This window comes from Mesoplodon densirostris, chromosome X, assembly GCF_025265405.1.
Source record: "Mesoplodon densirostris isolate mMesDen1 chromosome X, mMesDen1 primary haplotype, whole genome shotgun sequence".
NCBI lineage: Eukaryota > Metazoa > Chordata > Mammalia > Artiodactyla > Ziphiidae > Mesoplodon > Mesoplodon densirostris.
In genome coordinates this window covers 48,610,851-48,627,158 of record NC_082681.1, presented here as the reverse complement: position 1 = coordinate 48,627,158, position 16,308 = coordinate 48,610,851, and the positions used below count along the sequence as shown (strand labels likewise).

Here is a 16,308-nt window from a genome sequence, read left to right as displayed (position 1 = left end):
TTAGACAGCGTCTCCCATGGTCCCTGCAGTCAGTCTGCTCCCTTTATATTGCTTCTCTGAACCTGCCCTCACATGATCTAGGAAGTTAACTCCTAGTAATAACAAGACAGATTACCAGCTCCACTGCCACGAGAGAAAAGTCCCAGCATCTCTACATGCGCCCAACATGACTCTCTCTGTCATCTTCTTCTACATGTTAGGTCCATTTAGCCAGCACACTCACTCTGATCTTGAACCAGCTCCCCAAGGTCTCATCCTGCCTGTTTCTCTCCATTCTTCTCTCTGGAGGCTTTTGCTCTGTCTCCTTGTTAACAGGGGTTTCGTCTTGTTCCTGAAAATTGCCTCTCCGATGACAGGATGGAAGGGCATAGGGAGCACTGTGGGGAAGTGCAGAGAAGAAAGTGGTCCGTATAGTCTTGGGAAGTCCTCTCTACATTTTCCCCAATGATAGCAGAGCTACAATAAAGATTGCTCAACCGTTAACCTTATCCCATCATTCCTCACTCTTCCAGGTTAGAGAGAAGAGTGACATATTTAGCTACATGGTTTTGTTCCACTAGCTGGTGCACTTCAGCTATTCTGACTGGTCACTTACTATCTTACTCCAGTGTCCTTGTGAACATCACTTTCTGCTTGATCTCCATCTTGTTGTTGCTGGGATGAAGGATGAATACCAGGCCTGACTTGTTCAGACCAGCTGTTATACCTCCTTCTGTAAATACGACAGCATCTTGCTCTTCTTTGTAAGGAGTTTACTTGCTTATTGTACCCTGAAATTGAGAATATCACATCAATGGTCTCAGTACCAGAAAAATTCCTGGGTAAATATCACGGCTAATGAAGAAATACCACCAACTTTATAATCTAAATAGGAAATTATCATAGTTAGGAAGAAAAAAAAAAGGCTGAGAGACTTCACTGTGGTTCCAATTCTCAGGAAATGATAGGTGGGGAGTGTTCATAGCCAAGAAGAAAGCAAGCACAGACGAAAGGGTCTGGACCCAGGGTTTAGTCTGTGATGTTAGTCCCTGCTCTGCTTGGTTCAGGTTATGTGACCTGGGACAAGTGGCTTTTCACCTCTAACTCTCTCTTCTCTGCTCGGCTCTAGGGGCACAATAAAACCTACCCTGAAATCTAGCCTGGTGTGGTGGTTCAAGGGTCAAAGGTGATCTCCCTGCCTGACGAAAGAATTAGAGATATGAAAGATAAGTCCGATGAAAAGATCCAGAATGCAGCCTGGAGAGACATAGCATGGAGAATACCAAAAGCGAGGGGGAGATAATTAAAGGTGATGCAGTGAACATAGCTAACACATGGTTAATGTGAGTCCCGGAAAGAAGGGGAGGGAACAGTGGAGAAGTGGTATTTGAAGAGATCTTTGTTGAGAAGTTTCCAAAAGTAACAAGATATCAACTCAGTGTAACAGTATTATTGTAACAGGAGAAAAAGTATGCTTTAAAGAGAAACATTCTTTAAAAAAAGGCATTCATTTCTTCATCCTGTAACAAAAACTCGGAAAATTTGTGACCAGAAGACTCAAACTAAAAGAAATATTATAGACTCTTTCTTGGGCAGAAGAAATATCTTCCCAGGTGGAGGCACATAGATACAGGAAAGAAAGACTAATGACATTTGTGAATATGTAGGCAAATTTAAATGAGTGCTGATTATATAACACAATGATAGTAATTTCTTCTGGGGATTTAAATATATAGACAATGAAAATGCATGACAATAAATTTGGAGGGAGTATATGGAATCAAAGTGTCTCAAGGTCCCCTAATTGTCTGAGGAGTTCTAAAGAACTAATTAATTAACATTAGACTGAAAGTGCAAAAATGTACATTGTAATCTGAAGGGTAAACACTACAAGAATGGCAAAAGAATGTTTATCTAGCCACATGAGGTAACAATTTAATAGTTATAAAATGTTAATCATTTCAAAGGAAAGGAAAGGAAAAAGAACTTAGAAGAGACAAAAATAAATATACAGTAAGATAGTATGTATAAACCAAATTACATCTACTTTTACATTAAAAATTTGAGATTATTATTCCAAATAGAAAGACAGCTATTATCAGACTGGACAAGAAACCCTCCATCAAATGCTCCTGAAAAGAGACACATGCAAATTTTAATATCTAGGAAATTTTAAAATAAAAAAATGATGGCAAAATGTATACCTTTTCCACAGTAACCTACAGAGAGCTGGTATAACCCTATTAGTAAAAGTAAAGGTACAGTTTAAAGAAAAAAGAATCACTAGAGAAAGAAGGAGATTTCTTTTTGATAACAGGTTCAATGCAATAAGGAGATATTAATATAAAATTCTAAATTTGTATGCATGTCCTAAAATAGAGCCAAAATATGCAAAGCAAAATCTAACAGAAATAGAGCATGGACAAATTCACAGTCACAGTGGGAAATTTTTACACAGCTCACTGAGTGATGCACAAAATGGCAGACAAAAACTCAGCTAGAGGGAGAAGGTTTCAAAATGTGACTTAAGTTAACAAATGTATTTAAGTGACATAGAACAATGCACATAAGAACTACTCATCGAACATTCCAGGATAGATCATATGCTGGGCAACAAAGCAAGCCTCAGTAAGCTTCTATGGACTAATACAATTTACCCTGACTAGTTAATGTAATACTCAGTGGTAATGGTGGGTTTTCTGCCCCTCCCCCACCTCATATAAATCCAAGGAATATTAGTTTACACAATCCCACGCCCCACCTAGATGGCCCTCCCTACTCTCCAAACCCTAGACCGGAGAAGATCACATGACTTTTGCCTTTTCCTTAGCCAGGGGAAATAATTCACCTCAGCCATGGCCATTTCCATAAGAGAAGAGGTTTTCCCCATGGAATCAGGATGGGTGTGTCAGAGCCCACTTGGCCCATTTCCTCAAGAGAGTGGGAAATAGTGAGCCTGAGCCCTCTGCATGCCTTCTCTAAAGGGGGGTCAGCTTGCTGGGGGTCCTGTGGGTTGGGGTTAGGGAGGGAACCCAGAACCCCTCCTGCCCTGTGGGGATCTGAGGACAAGGTCTCATGCTGACCAACTCACCCATGGGCTGGCCTGAAGGCAGTGATCTGTCACCACCCTCCTCACAGGCTGCTCGTGAAGAGAATCTGTGGGTCTGGAGCTGGAGGTTTGGAGAATATCAGGAAGGGCTGCCGAAGAAGGAGAGTGCAAGCCCCAAACCACTCTGTCAGAGCCACACAAACAAGATGGAGTCCTAACAGGAAGTCCCTTCCCCAAGAGCATAGAGGAGGACAGCCCTGGGGGCCAGAGGAGACTTAACTTCCTGTAATTACTGCCCCCTGAGTTTGCTACCAGCCTAACACCCAGGGAACTCTTTCCAACTGTACCACCCTTGCAGAGGAGGGCATCTGGAATCAGGAGGCTTAGGGGACCTTGGTACTTCTGGTTACAAACACAGGGAGCTCTGTATGCCAGACTCTGGATCAGCTACACTACATTGTGTTCCTTCGTTTGGCAAACCCAGAGAACTCTGTGTGCCAGCTGTAGGCCAGGCTCTGTACTTGCTACATTGCCTCTATTCTTCCATGAATTCCTCACAAGGGGACTCTGATATCAGAATCACCAACTTTCCAAGGTTGCTGAGGCTTACTGAGGTGCTGGAGTTTGTCTAGTGTCATTCAGATGCTACCTGGGGAAACAGAGACTGGAATTGAGCTCCATGCAATGGAAGATGACTTCTCCATGCATAGCTTTACTAAATTTTTGGTGAAATATAGGGGATTTTCTGAAGTTTACACAAAGTAACTGAATATTCTAAAAATAATCAAATGGCTAGAATTAACTCTAACCCATTCCAGAGAGATAATACCAAAACAACAACAACAAAAGACACTTGAAAATATAAAGGAAATATCAAACAGAGTTTGGTGGGTCACTGTAAGGACAGTTAAAAGAAACAACAAAGAAACAAACAAAAACCCGTAACCTTTCCTTTTTTAAAAAAAATGTAGTCACTGTAGGCAGATATCACCTAGTGGCTAGAACCACAACTGTAGCCCTGAAAGTCTCAAGTCACAGGGATTTGTAAAGAGGGAAGGAGGGAGGAGCCTGGTCTCCAGTTTATGAGCCAGAACTTTGTGGAATTTTCCAATACCTTCTGGAATTTTCCACTACTTGCCCTCCTTCCCTTCCTAGATCTCTATGCCCTGAAATCCAATGCCTGAGAGAGGTGAAGAAAAATCTGTACATGAGAGTGTGAACATCTGAGGTGAGGGAAATGTAAGACAGAAATGCATATGAATACACAGATACACTGTCAAGTCAAAAGTTGAAAATTCTGGGCTTCCCTGGTGGCGCAGTGGTTGAGAGTCTGCCTGCCAATGCAGGGGACACGGGTTCGTGTCCCAGTCCGGGAAGATCCCACATGCCGCGGAGCTGCTAGGCCCGTGAGCCATGGCCACTGAGCCTGTGTGTCCGGAGCCTGTGCTCCACAACGGGAGAGGCCACAGCAGTGAGAAGCCCGCCTACCAAAAAAAAAAAATTGAAAATTCTGACTTTTTATGAAAGAGTATCATGTGAACTCTTTGATAACATGGTAAATATCCGTGAACTTTTTTTTGTCAGTCGATTATTAGATCCTTTCAAGTGTTCCTCTCGACAGATTAGCCTAATCACAGAATCTTAGACGTTAAAAATGTATACTTAGAAAATAAAATCATTTTGCACCTTCCATCTACGTGATCCCCTCACCATGACTCACAGGTACCCAAGATATCCAATGTAAAAGGATTGGTGCACATTTTCCAGATGTGTTTCTCTTTAGGTGATGTGAATACCTAACTTAAAACATTTGTGTAGTTAGGCAGTTCTGTACATATTCTTTTTAAATTTTGCCATTACAGGGACTTCCCTGGCGGTCCAATGGTTAAGACTCTGTGCTCCCAATGCAGGGGACACAGGTTTGATCCCTGGTTGGGGAACTAAGATCCCACATGCTGCAAGGTGTAAAAATAAATAAACAAATAAATTAAAATTTTCGATTTCATAAGCAATTTTATGCAAATTGATTTTTTTCATTTATTATGACATCTTTCGATTTTCGCTTCTTCAGTTAATGGTTTGGCATCTTTCCAGATCTTTACTGAAGAAGCATTTTTATTTTTAGATGAATTGAATTATTTCTGGTTATCTTTTGTCCCTTTCTCTGATGATTAATAGAAATCCTGTTTGTTCTTGCACATGAGCACAAAATCTGTAATACTATTTGAAATGTTGTCTCCCAGCTTTTCAAACTTTTAATTGTTTTTCTTTTGACAGTACAGAAATTGCTTTAATTTTCATGGATTTTTTAAATTTAAAAATAACACAGCTATGACAAAAAAATGAGTAATACATAGGGTTGCATCAAATACTAGTCCACTGGGAATTCTAGATTCAAAGTCTTGATGGCTTCAGGGCAAAATGGAAAAGAGCTTTAGACCAAATTCTACATTGGTGAATATTGGGGAAAATATTTGAATACATGTTTGCTTATAGGAGACACCATGTAAAGTGCCTCTGGCCTAAAATAATTCCATAAATGATCATTTCCTTCCCTCCATAGAGGTTAATTTCCTCTGCTTCAACTTGAGCCCCACACAAATTCCCCAGGACAGTTCAATCTCTGTAGCCCCATATCCAGGCCTCTAGGCTCAAGGGAGTAGATTTCATCTACTTCCCCTTCAAGACCAAGACATGGGGGAGAGGGCTGTTTGAGTACCCTATCAGCGTGGCATTGACACTAGGACAACCAAAACGATATAAGTGACCCAAGAAAAGCTTTTAACTCTGTCACAAACTTAATTAGAGAAATTGAAGGAAAGTTAGAAAAACCCCATGTCTCCCAAACAGAAATGTCACATATAAAGGAATGCGAATTATTGGGAAAGTGTTTGGAACATATTTTATAGCCAAATGTTTAATATTATATTATATAAATAAATCTGATTAGTAAAAGAGCATCATTCAAAGTCTATTAAAAAATTTAAATAAGAACTATGAATCACAAACATATAAAGATTAAACAAAAACAATTATATATGCATGTATGTGTACATATATTTACGTATGCATATACACATAAGCATACACATATAACATATGTATACATAGTATGTATACATATTGTGAGCAAATTTTGGAAGAGTAAGTATGTTCATGTAAACTTACTTATATAGTACTGTACACAGAGAAATACATCCTGGAAATATAAACTAAATTACCGAAAATATACATCTTGCTATGTAAAAAGATGAAAAAAAAATAGAAAAATATTTTCTCTAGCATATACACATTCCTGCATTTCATTAGTTTTGGAAAGAAAGATATTAATTTGAAATCAGAAGAATAAATGATGCAAATTTTTATAACATTATAGTATATACCTAGCTGGGAATTTTATCGCAAAATAATTATGTATGTGACTTAACTGTGTTTATATATAAATCTATATATTTTTTCACATTACCCTTGTCTCTCAATTATACATATAAATGTTTCCGGTCACTATTGGGAGGAAGGGGCTGAATAAAATTCTTGCCACTAGACTTAATGTACCTGGGCTCTAACTCACCCTTAACGCTTCATTCGCCACAAAATCTTCCAGATATTTCCGTCCGATGGGCACCTTTCTCCCTTCTTCCTGCCAAGGCTTCCTGTTATGTGACATCCAAGCTGCCATTCCAGATATGCTCACCAGGTGGCACAGACCTCCAATTTCTGTGTTTTCTCCAGTGAAAAATGTTATTTGGGAAAGGGAAAGAAAAATCTATTAAAAGTTACCTTGCATTGCGAGTGGTGGAAGAACATGTAAAATAAAATCATGCTCAAATTGCTTTACCTAACGATTTTCTTCTTCTCTATGGTTTCACAGATAGAAATCAGAGTAATAATATAGGACTCCTCTTAGAGGGCTGGTGGTGAGTAAAGGCCTGAGGTGGGAGCAAGGAGGGCAGAAGGGGTTCAGGTACTTTCTACAACTGTCCTGTTAGGTTTCACAAAGTTTTTCCCAGCGTGACAAACTTCTGGGTAAGGGATTGCCACTCTGGATTTTCCAAATGGATAAACCAGGTTACAGGGTATTTCCTTCCTGTTATATCTGGCTAGTCTCCACCCTCTCCTCTTCTGCTGGCTAAAGCCTCCTTAGGCTCAGATCTCAGCTTAAACTTCACTTCACGTGAGAAGTCTCAGACATACCCTACTGGTGTGATTACCACTAGGCATCTAGTAACTCCACCACCTTTACCATCTCCAGACATATGTTTCATGCGAAAGGGGACCAAAGAATGTGAGCTCACAATGTTTCATAGGCTGTAGCATCACACAGTGGATTTAAGACGCTGAAATTTTCAAATATCTTGTCTGAAGAGTTGCCTCAGATTCTCTCTGCCACTTTTGAGAGGGATGCTGAGGACACAGGTCAGTTCAGCAACAGAAATGCAGAGTTCTTCCACAGACAGCAATCGGAGCGTGTAGTTCAGAGAAGTTGAGGAGGCTGTGGATTGATGCTCCTTCCTCTACAAGAGCCCATGAGTACTACAACGAGAGTCTGTGATTTTTAGCAGGCATAGTTTTGCATAGCAAAGACCAAATGAACCTTCCAGAGGTAAAATTCCAGGCTTGAAAGTTTTTGAATAATTTGCTGCGTGGAATACTCTTAAATACATTTCAAAACATTTAAATGAATTTGGCAAATAGTAAAAGAAAAATTAAGGAAGGAAGTAAAACGTTCCATTAACCCCTGATGAGTTATCATCATTTTTATATTCTCATTAATTATGTGCATAATAGGACACTGGCTTATCTTTTCCTCTACACATAACACTTAATCCTTTTGACATAACTACAAACTCCATATTGTGATTCATTCTTTACTGATAAGGAAACCGAGCCTCAGATTTCAGGCCTGGCTGAGACTAAGGCACTTTTGTGACCTTCACTGTCTTGTGAGTTCAATAGATCCTGACAAGGACCCTATGAGGGGGAGAATCCTCATTCCCGGGATGGGGAACCTGAGGTTTGGGACCTTCATGTTCCACACTGCCCCATGTCATGCTCCTACTCATTGGCTGATTCCAGACTGGAACCCATGTCTTCTGAACCCGGCCTTTACTCTTCCTACTGATTCACCAGGCCTTTCTTTATTTATTGGATATAATTTTATGGACTTTGTTTACAACCATAACAGGAATTCACACTCAGTTTACACAATGTAGAAAATACATTCAAGGATGGAGGGAAATTGCAAATAACAGCAACACTACCAAACACTGACATACATAGTTAACTTTATGGTTTTCCTTGTTGACAACTGAAAACAATATAAAAGCTAGTTTCAGTTTACTGTGACGATTTGAGACAAGTTTTGTTTTTATTTCCACTGCTTTAAAACCATATCACCCATGTCACTCTCTCACTTTGTCCCAGCTTACCCTTCCCCCTCCCCGTATCCTCAAGTCCATTCTCTAGTAGGTCTGCCTCTTTATTCCCATCTTGCCCCTAGGTTCCTCATGACCTTTTTTTTTTTTTTTAGATTCCATATATATGTGATAGCATACGGTATTTGTTTTTCTCTTTCTGACTTACTTCACTCTGTTTGACAGACTCTAGGTCCATCCACCTCACTACAAATAACTCAGTTTCGTTTCTTTTTATGGCTAATATTCCATTGTATATATGTGCCACATCTTCTTTATCCATTCATCTGTTGATGGACACTTATGTTGTCTCCATGTCCTGGCTGTTGTAAATAGAGCTGCAATGAACATTTTGTTGTGTGACTCTTTTTGAATTATGGTTTTCTCAGGGTATATGCCCAGTAGTGGGATTGCTGGGTCGTATGGTAGTTCTAGTTTTAGTTTTTTAAGTAACCTCCATACTGTTCTCCATAGTGGCTGTATCAATTTACATTCCCACCAACAGTGCAAGAGGGTTCCCTTTCCTCCACACCCTCTCCAGCATTTACTGTGTAGATTTTTTGATGATGGCCATTCTGACCGGTGTGAGATGATATCTTGTTGTAGTTTAGATTTACATTTCTCTAATGATTAATGATGTTGAGCATTCTTTCATGTGTTTGTTGGCAGTCTGTATATCTTCTTTGGAGAAGTGTCTATTTAGGTCATCTGCCCATTTTTGGATTGGGTTGTTTGTTTTTTTGATATTGAGCTGCATAGCTAGTGGGAAGCAGCCGCATAGCACAGGGAGATCAGCTCGGTGCTTTCTGACCACCTAGAGGGGTGGAAGAGGGAGGGTGGGAGGGAGGGAGACGCACGAGGGAAGAGATATGGGGATATATGTATATGTATAACTGATTCACTTTGTTATAAAGCAGAAACTAACACACCATTGTGAAGTAATTATACTCCAATAAAGATGTTTAAAAAAGTATATATAATTGAGCTTCCATCAATACCCTGTTGAGAAATAGTTGCCTTTTGAAAGGGCTCAACATTTTAAGCTAATGGGATAATCTTTAATGGAGTAAATTTGAGGCCTAGAATAGGTAAGTGGCAGGAAATTTAGAAGAGATTATTTGAAATTATAGCATTTAGGTACACAGTGGTGTGTTTAGCTTAACAATATGTTCTCTGAAAAAATATGTGCATGCACATACACACACACACACTCATATATGTATTATAAATTCACTGATAAAAAGATATGCAGCATTCTACTTACAAATAATGCAATATAAAATCTTCTTTATTATAAATTCGTATAGCCAATTGATTCTCACAAAAGGCTTTCATTGATTTTGGTGCAATGTTTGTATCCATAAACAGACAGTGATGATCAAGTATAATTCCTACATGAATGCTGATTGGTATTTTTGTTTATGTTAATTAGTTTTATAAAAGTGAAACAATAAAGATGTATGTTGCAAACTACTATGTTCACTAGTTTTTCAATGACTAGTGATTTCTTTGCTGAACTGTATAATAGTTTCAGATCACGGGAGACTATTCCTCCAATTTATAATAATTTTAAATTGTTACAATTTGTAGCAAATTATACCTATAGACCCCCCCCACACACACACAAAAACCATATCACCCAGATATTTCTTTTAACAGAAAAGCTATATATCATTTCTCAATGGAAATGAATTAACAGCTGTAAGAATATCATTGGCAAAACCAAGTAGAAATACACGTTTCTCAAAAATAATTTATATTCTCAAAATTAGAGAGTTTCCTTTTAAATCATTACAATTAAAATCTGCATTACAACGTGTTTGCTAATAGGTAACAAACTATAGTAATTGAGGTCAGAATTAAGATGCTTTCATTCATACTCATGGATACTTTGAGCAAAACCCTTGAATTTGATTAATTTGGTGGTGCATCAAAACCCAGTTTGACAAAAAGATAACCTACTGAGTGGGAGAAAAATATTTGCAAATGATATGACCAATAAAGGGTTAATATCCAAAACATAAACAGCTCATACAACTCAATAGCAAAAAACCAAACAAACTGATTACAAAATGGGCAGAAGACCTGAATAGACTTGTTTCCAGAGAAGACATACAGATAGCCAACAGGTCATGGAAAGATGCCCAACGTTGCTAATCATCAGAGAAATGAACATCAAAACCACAATGAGATATCACCTCACACTTGTCAGAATGGCTATCATCAAAAATTCTACAAATAACAAATGGCAAGGATGTAAAGAAAAGGGAACACTTGTACACTGTTTTTGGGAATGTAAATTAGTGCAGACACTATGGAAAGCAGTATGGAGGCTCCTCAAATAACTAAAAATAGAACTCCCATATGATCTAGCAATTCCACTCCTGGGTCTATCTCCAAAGAAAACAAAAACACTTATTGGAAAAGATACGTGCACCCCAATGTTCATAGCAGCCTTATTTATAATAGTCAAGATATGGAAGCAACCTAAGTGTCCATCAACAGCTGAATGGTTATTGAAGATGTGGTATATATATAATGGAATGTCATTCAGCCATAAAAAATAATAAAATTTTGCCATTTGCAACAACATAGATGGACTCGGAACATATTATGCTTATCATCGTAAATTAGACAAAGACAAATACTGTATGATATCACTTATGTGTGGAATCTAAAATATAAAATGAACTAGTGAATTTAACAAAAAAGAAACAGACTCACATATACAGAGAACAAACTAGTGGTTACCAGTGGGTAACCATTACCTTATAGCACAGTGGTGCCCAATTTTGCTCACTAAGTGGGCAGAGGGAAGGGAGGAGGGGCAAGATAGGGGTAGGGAGTTAAGAGGTACAAAATACTATGTATACAATAAAAAAGCTACGAGGGTATATTGTACAGCACAGGGAAACATAGCCATTATTTTATAATAACTTTAAATGGAATATAATCTATAAAAATGTTGAATCACTATGCTGTACACCTGAAACTGATATAAATCAACTATATTATTATGCTTGCAAAAATACTAGTGGCCTTTAAACATATCACAATATCAAAATTAGGTAACATTTGTTTTGGCCCAGGCAACATTTATTCATAAAACTATTATGTGACATTTTCATCCCTATTGTATCGATGAAATAGACAAGAAACTAAGAGGTTAAGTACTTTGCGTAAGCTCGCAAACTTAAAAAGGGACCCATCAAGGATTTTGAATCCAAATAACAAGGATCCACAGCCCATGAATATATAAGCTGATAGAATTTGAGACATGGAAGCACACAGATATTATCAAGTTTCAGCCAGAGAAACCCACACTGACACACACTTACGTGTACAGATCCATTGTCAAAAATTGTAATCAGATTCTTTTCTGTATAAATCAGTATTCTTTGAATACATTTCCAAAACAATAAAACCATAACTACTTTATCTGTGAAAGTATTTTGTGTTTTCAAATTTTTATCAATAAATTTTTCTGTTTATAGAATTTCAAGCGATATAGAACTGTACATGTATAAAATTAAATTACCCTGAATCTCCCTCCTGCCTGACTCCTGTCTCCTGATCCAAAGGTGTCTATTATCAACAGGCGGGTGCATGTTCTCCAGATGTGTTTCTCTATAGGTGAATTATTATCGTAATCACAGATACACAAAAATATTTATTCATACATAGATTTTTTCAATATTGGAATCACCTTATTCATATTTTGCAACTTGCTTTATTGCATCAAAAATAGTATCTCTTTATGTTTTCATTTTTATTTCATTAGCTGTGTTTTTAAATGTTTCTAAGACATGTATATTGCTCTTTGAATGAATTCTGTTTAATTTATATTAGTTATCTATTGGTGAAAAATAAATTACTCAAAAATTTAGATGTTTAAAATAACAAATATATAATACTACACCATTTCTTTGGATCAAGAATCAGGGAGAAGCTAAAGTGGAAGGCTCTGGCTCAGGGTTTCTCACAAGGCTGCAATCAAGGCAAAGGTAGCTGGTTACTGGCAGGTCTCAGGGCCTCACTACTTCTGGCCAGAGACCTGGGTTCCTTGTTACTTGGGTAGCTCACAACATGGCAGCTGGCTTCTCTCAGAATGAGCATGAGACCAACAAGGAAGACACAGCCTCTTTGTAACCTTGTCTCAAAATTGAACCCCATCTCTTCTCATATATTCCAGCCATTAAAGGAAGTCACTAACTCCAGCCCACACACAATAGGCCAAATTATATAAGGAAGTGAATGCCAGGAGGCGAAGATTATTAGAGACTGTTTTAGGGGCTGCCTACCACAACATCATTAGATTATCTGTTTATATTTGTTCCTGGGAATGCTTCAGTATCATGAGAATTCACTTCATATAATTTTCAAGTATTTACTCCAGCCTTGTCAAGCAAGTTTTAATGATTATTTTGTAATACAGTCTTTTAAATTTTAATATTATAATTTAAAAGTAATATGGCTCATTATATTTAAAAAATTGATAGCCTAGGCAGCATGAAATATGAGCACTGAAAGAATTAGGATTAGGACATGTCCTGGTGACTTCAATACACAGTAGGAGAAGCTTTAGTGAAGTCCAGGTTACACTACTAAGCAGGCATTAACAAAGCAGTTTCCCCCTTTTATCTAACTTCTCCAAACTTCCTATACTCTGATGTAAACAGTGGATTTAATAATAGTTTACTCAAATAAATGTAAAGATTAAAGGATATACAATTTAGAGTTCCACTTGCATAAAATAGTTTTGTCAACATTAATATCCTACTCTTCAGACCACCTATGCTAGAGGAAGCACCTGTTCTGACTGAGACCTTGTCTACCACCTTAAAACCAGTCAATTCACTTGGTCCCCATTCACAGGTGTCTTGGCCCCAGGGACAGGATTTCATTTCTGTCATCGTCATCATCATCCCCAAGAGGGGTGTTTGAGTGAGTGCCCATAGGGGAGTGTAAAATGACCAATCCTTAAGCCCTGTCACCTACATAAGAGATCCCTGGGTATACACAATGTATCTCAACTTACTTTCATTATTACTCCCTCAAGGAGGCTCTTTAGACAGTTTTTCTTTGCCAACACTTTACTGCATAGAATGTGAAATTTTAATACCATAGATATAGTTTATATCTGTTTATGTACTGTGGACCTTTGGAGGTCCCAAAACCATTGTAATGTCTACTTCCTTCCCCTATTCTCAAGAACCAATTTTCAGATTCTTGGTGGGAGGCCATATTGGCTTCACTGAGGATGAATGGAAAATTGTGATGGAGACAAAACCTGGAACGCAATCCCTGCCCATTATGTGGTGTGTCTTTCAGGAATGCTTGCTTAGCCTCTGTTAGCCTGCCATTTTTCATCTGTAAAAGGGCACCCATGATGCTTTCCTTACAGGACTATAAGGAGGAGTAAATGGGGAACCCTCCACAGAGTATATGGCACATTGTAGGACTTCAAGAAATGTGAGACATGGCCCACTTTTCTCCTCCCTCCTAGAAAGTGATGACTGTTATCTAAGCCTCCCCCTGTTTAGCCTTCAGGTAGCTGTAGCCATTACCTTTGCCTTGACTGCAGCCTTGTGAGAGACCCTGAGACATATCTGCCATAGAAATCACCTGGAAACATGGCAGTCAGAAATAACACATATTCACACTTCCGTAATAAAGGAGGTTTGGGGCCATTTCTGTGTTGCAGGATGGCTTTGCTGAGGAATCCAGGGTGAGGTAAGAAGATCATCAAACCATTCTCTTTAATTCCCCATTATTTTATGTCCCTTTATTTTACCCTTTAGATTGATATTGGAAAAACAGTTTCCCATTGAGCCCTTAGATGAAGAGAGTGCAGATAAAGGGGAGGCATGAATCACAAACCCTTGACTTTGACATCAGACCCATTACCCTCTACAGGACCATGCACTAGGATTTCATCTGCACCATCAGCTTCTTCAAAGAGAGGGGATGGGGAGCGAGTATTACCTCAGTGGGCACAGTTTAGGAACATGTAAAACTACAAGTTTTAAGTTCTAGAAGGGCATCATCTGTCAAGGAGACTGTTGGCTGCCCTTTGGGGAGGGTAGGAGGTAGATCCCATTCCTGTTCCTTAAAAGATGCCTCTGGAAGATTGATCTTCCATTAGTGAATGAATCTGTCATCTGTCAATGGGAATAATGATGCCATCCTCCCAGAGTTGTTGTGAGAATAATGTAAGGTATATAATTGTGTGCATGTTTCAGCTATAAATATATAAGTACTATCATAGAGCTAGTTCCCTTTAGCAACCTTTTTAAAATCTGAAAATAGTGGGGTTTTTTTTAGATTTCTCTAGTAAGGTGACTGTGGGGTTGCTTTGATATGATTCCATGCTGCCCTGACCGTTCTTTCACATATTTCCTGGGACACAGGTGCCCAAGAAGTTCTGTAGCCAGTGTCCAAGAGTGCAGCAGCTGATGGGGACCTCACTGTTTCTTCTCTCATAGATATTGCCAATGTCTTTGCAAAGAAGTTGTACCAATCTGTCCTCCACCAGCAATGAATGGAGTTATTGTAGCCCCACATTTTCCACTTAAAGAGGATGCAGCATAAACATAAAGTCACTGATCAGATTTTCTTTTCAAATTCTGGAATTATTTCAGGATATATTCTGAGGCACAAATGTGAAATATGCCATTTATAGGAAAATATAACAAAGACAGATTAAAATGATCTAACGTTCTAGTACCAGGATATCAGATTAGCAAATAACAAAAACGTAAAACCCATCATGAACTCAGATCTGCAAAAACAGGTGCTCTTGTCTTGTGGTTGTTTGTGTTAAATACTAATAAGATTATAAAGGTCAACTAAACAGTAAATATTAAAAATATTCAATGTCCATACTCTTTGACAAAGAAGTCCCACTTGTGGGATCTTGTCTTCCTGAGGCAGCCAGGTGAGACCCCTGCCATCATGACCCATCTGTCCACACTGTTCAGGGTTGAACCATCAACACAGATGACTCAATGTCTTCAGACCCCCTGACTCCTTGATTCAAAGGAGAAACTCTCTCTTACTGCTGGCTGCCCAGACTTGATGAACCATCCACAGAACCACCACAAGCATTGATATGGAGCAGTGCTAGGGACGTCCCTGCTCCTGGAGGGACATGTAGATCTCTGACCTCATCCCAGTGTGGGAGAAATCTCCCTTCTTCTCCCTCTCCAGGCTCTCAGAAGCCTTCCACTCTAGCATGTAGAAACAGCCCAATCCTTACTGTAAGTTTAAGGTTTTACAAAAGATGGAAGAAACACAGGTGTCAGACAGCTCCTGCTCCAAACCCTGTCACAAACTTCCCTGGAGGCAAGGGGAAGGGGCATCAAGCCTGGCTCCCTGCTGCAGGGAAGGTAAACACAGGAAGAACAGAGATGACCACCCCAGCAGTATGTGTCCTGATACATTTTGTACAGATCTGTCACCAGCAACGAAAGGTGCCCAGGCTGCTGGTTATATCCATAGTTACGGCAGTGGGCTTGGGGAGAAGCCTCTTTGCCACCTGTTTCTGGTAGGAGCCCATGCTTTTTCGTCACATACATCGTGAAGACAAGACAGCCATACCTCACCACCAGCACCTTGGTTCTCCTCCACAAAGCTTTCTTTGTGTTGGGTTGCCTGATGAAATCAGGACACCCAATTAAATTTGAATTCCAGAGAACTAAGGGATAATTTTTAGCATAAGTATGTCAAATGCAATGTGATTTTGTTTATCTGAAATTGAAATTTAACCTGGTGTCTTTTATTTTTATTTGCTAAATCTGGACACGCTGGGGTAGGAGACTGTGAATCTAAGTTTAACAGCCCCAGTTGAGCCCCCCAATCAGCACC

General features: G+C 38.9%; 1 protein-coding gene across 1 annotated transcript in view; it reads right to left on the bottom strand.

Annotated features, from left to right (window-relative positions):
- Positions 1-3,153, bottom strand: part of LOC132481443 (nuclear RNA export factor 3-like) — a 31,700-nt gene extending 28,547 nt beyond the window's left edge. The window contains exons 1-3 of the mRNA XM_060086308.1: positions 3,071-3,153; positions 596-770; positions 224-377 (exon numbers count right to left, since the gene is read on the bottom strand). Coding sequence (XP_059942291.1) covers positions 224-377; positions 596-770; positions 3,071-3,074 — 333 coding nt within the window. The 5' untranslated portion in view covers positions 3,075-3,153. The remainder of the gene's footprint in view (positions 1-223; positions 378-595; positions 771-3,070) is intronic.
- Between the last annotated feature and the right edge of the window lie 13,155 nt (positions 3,154-16,308).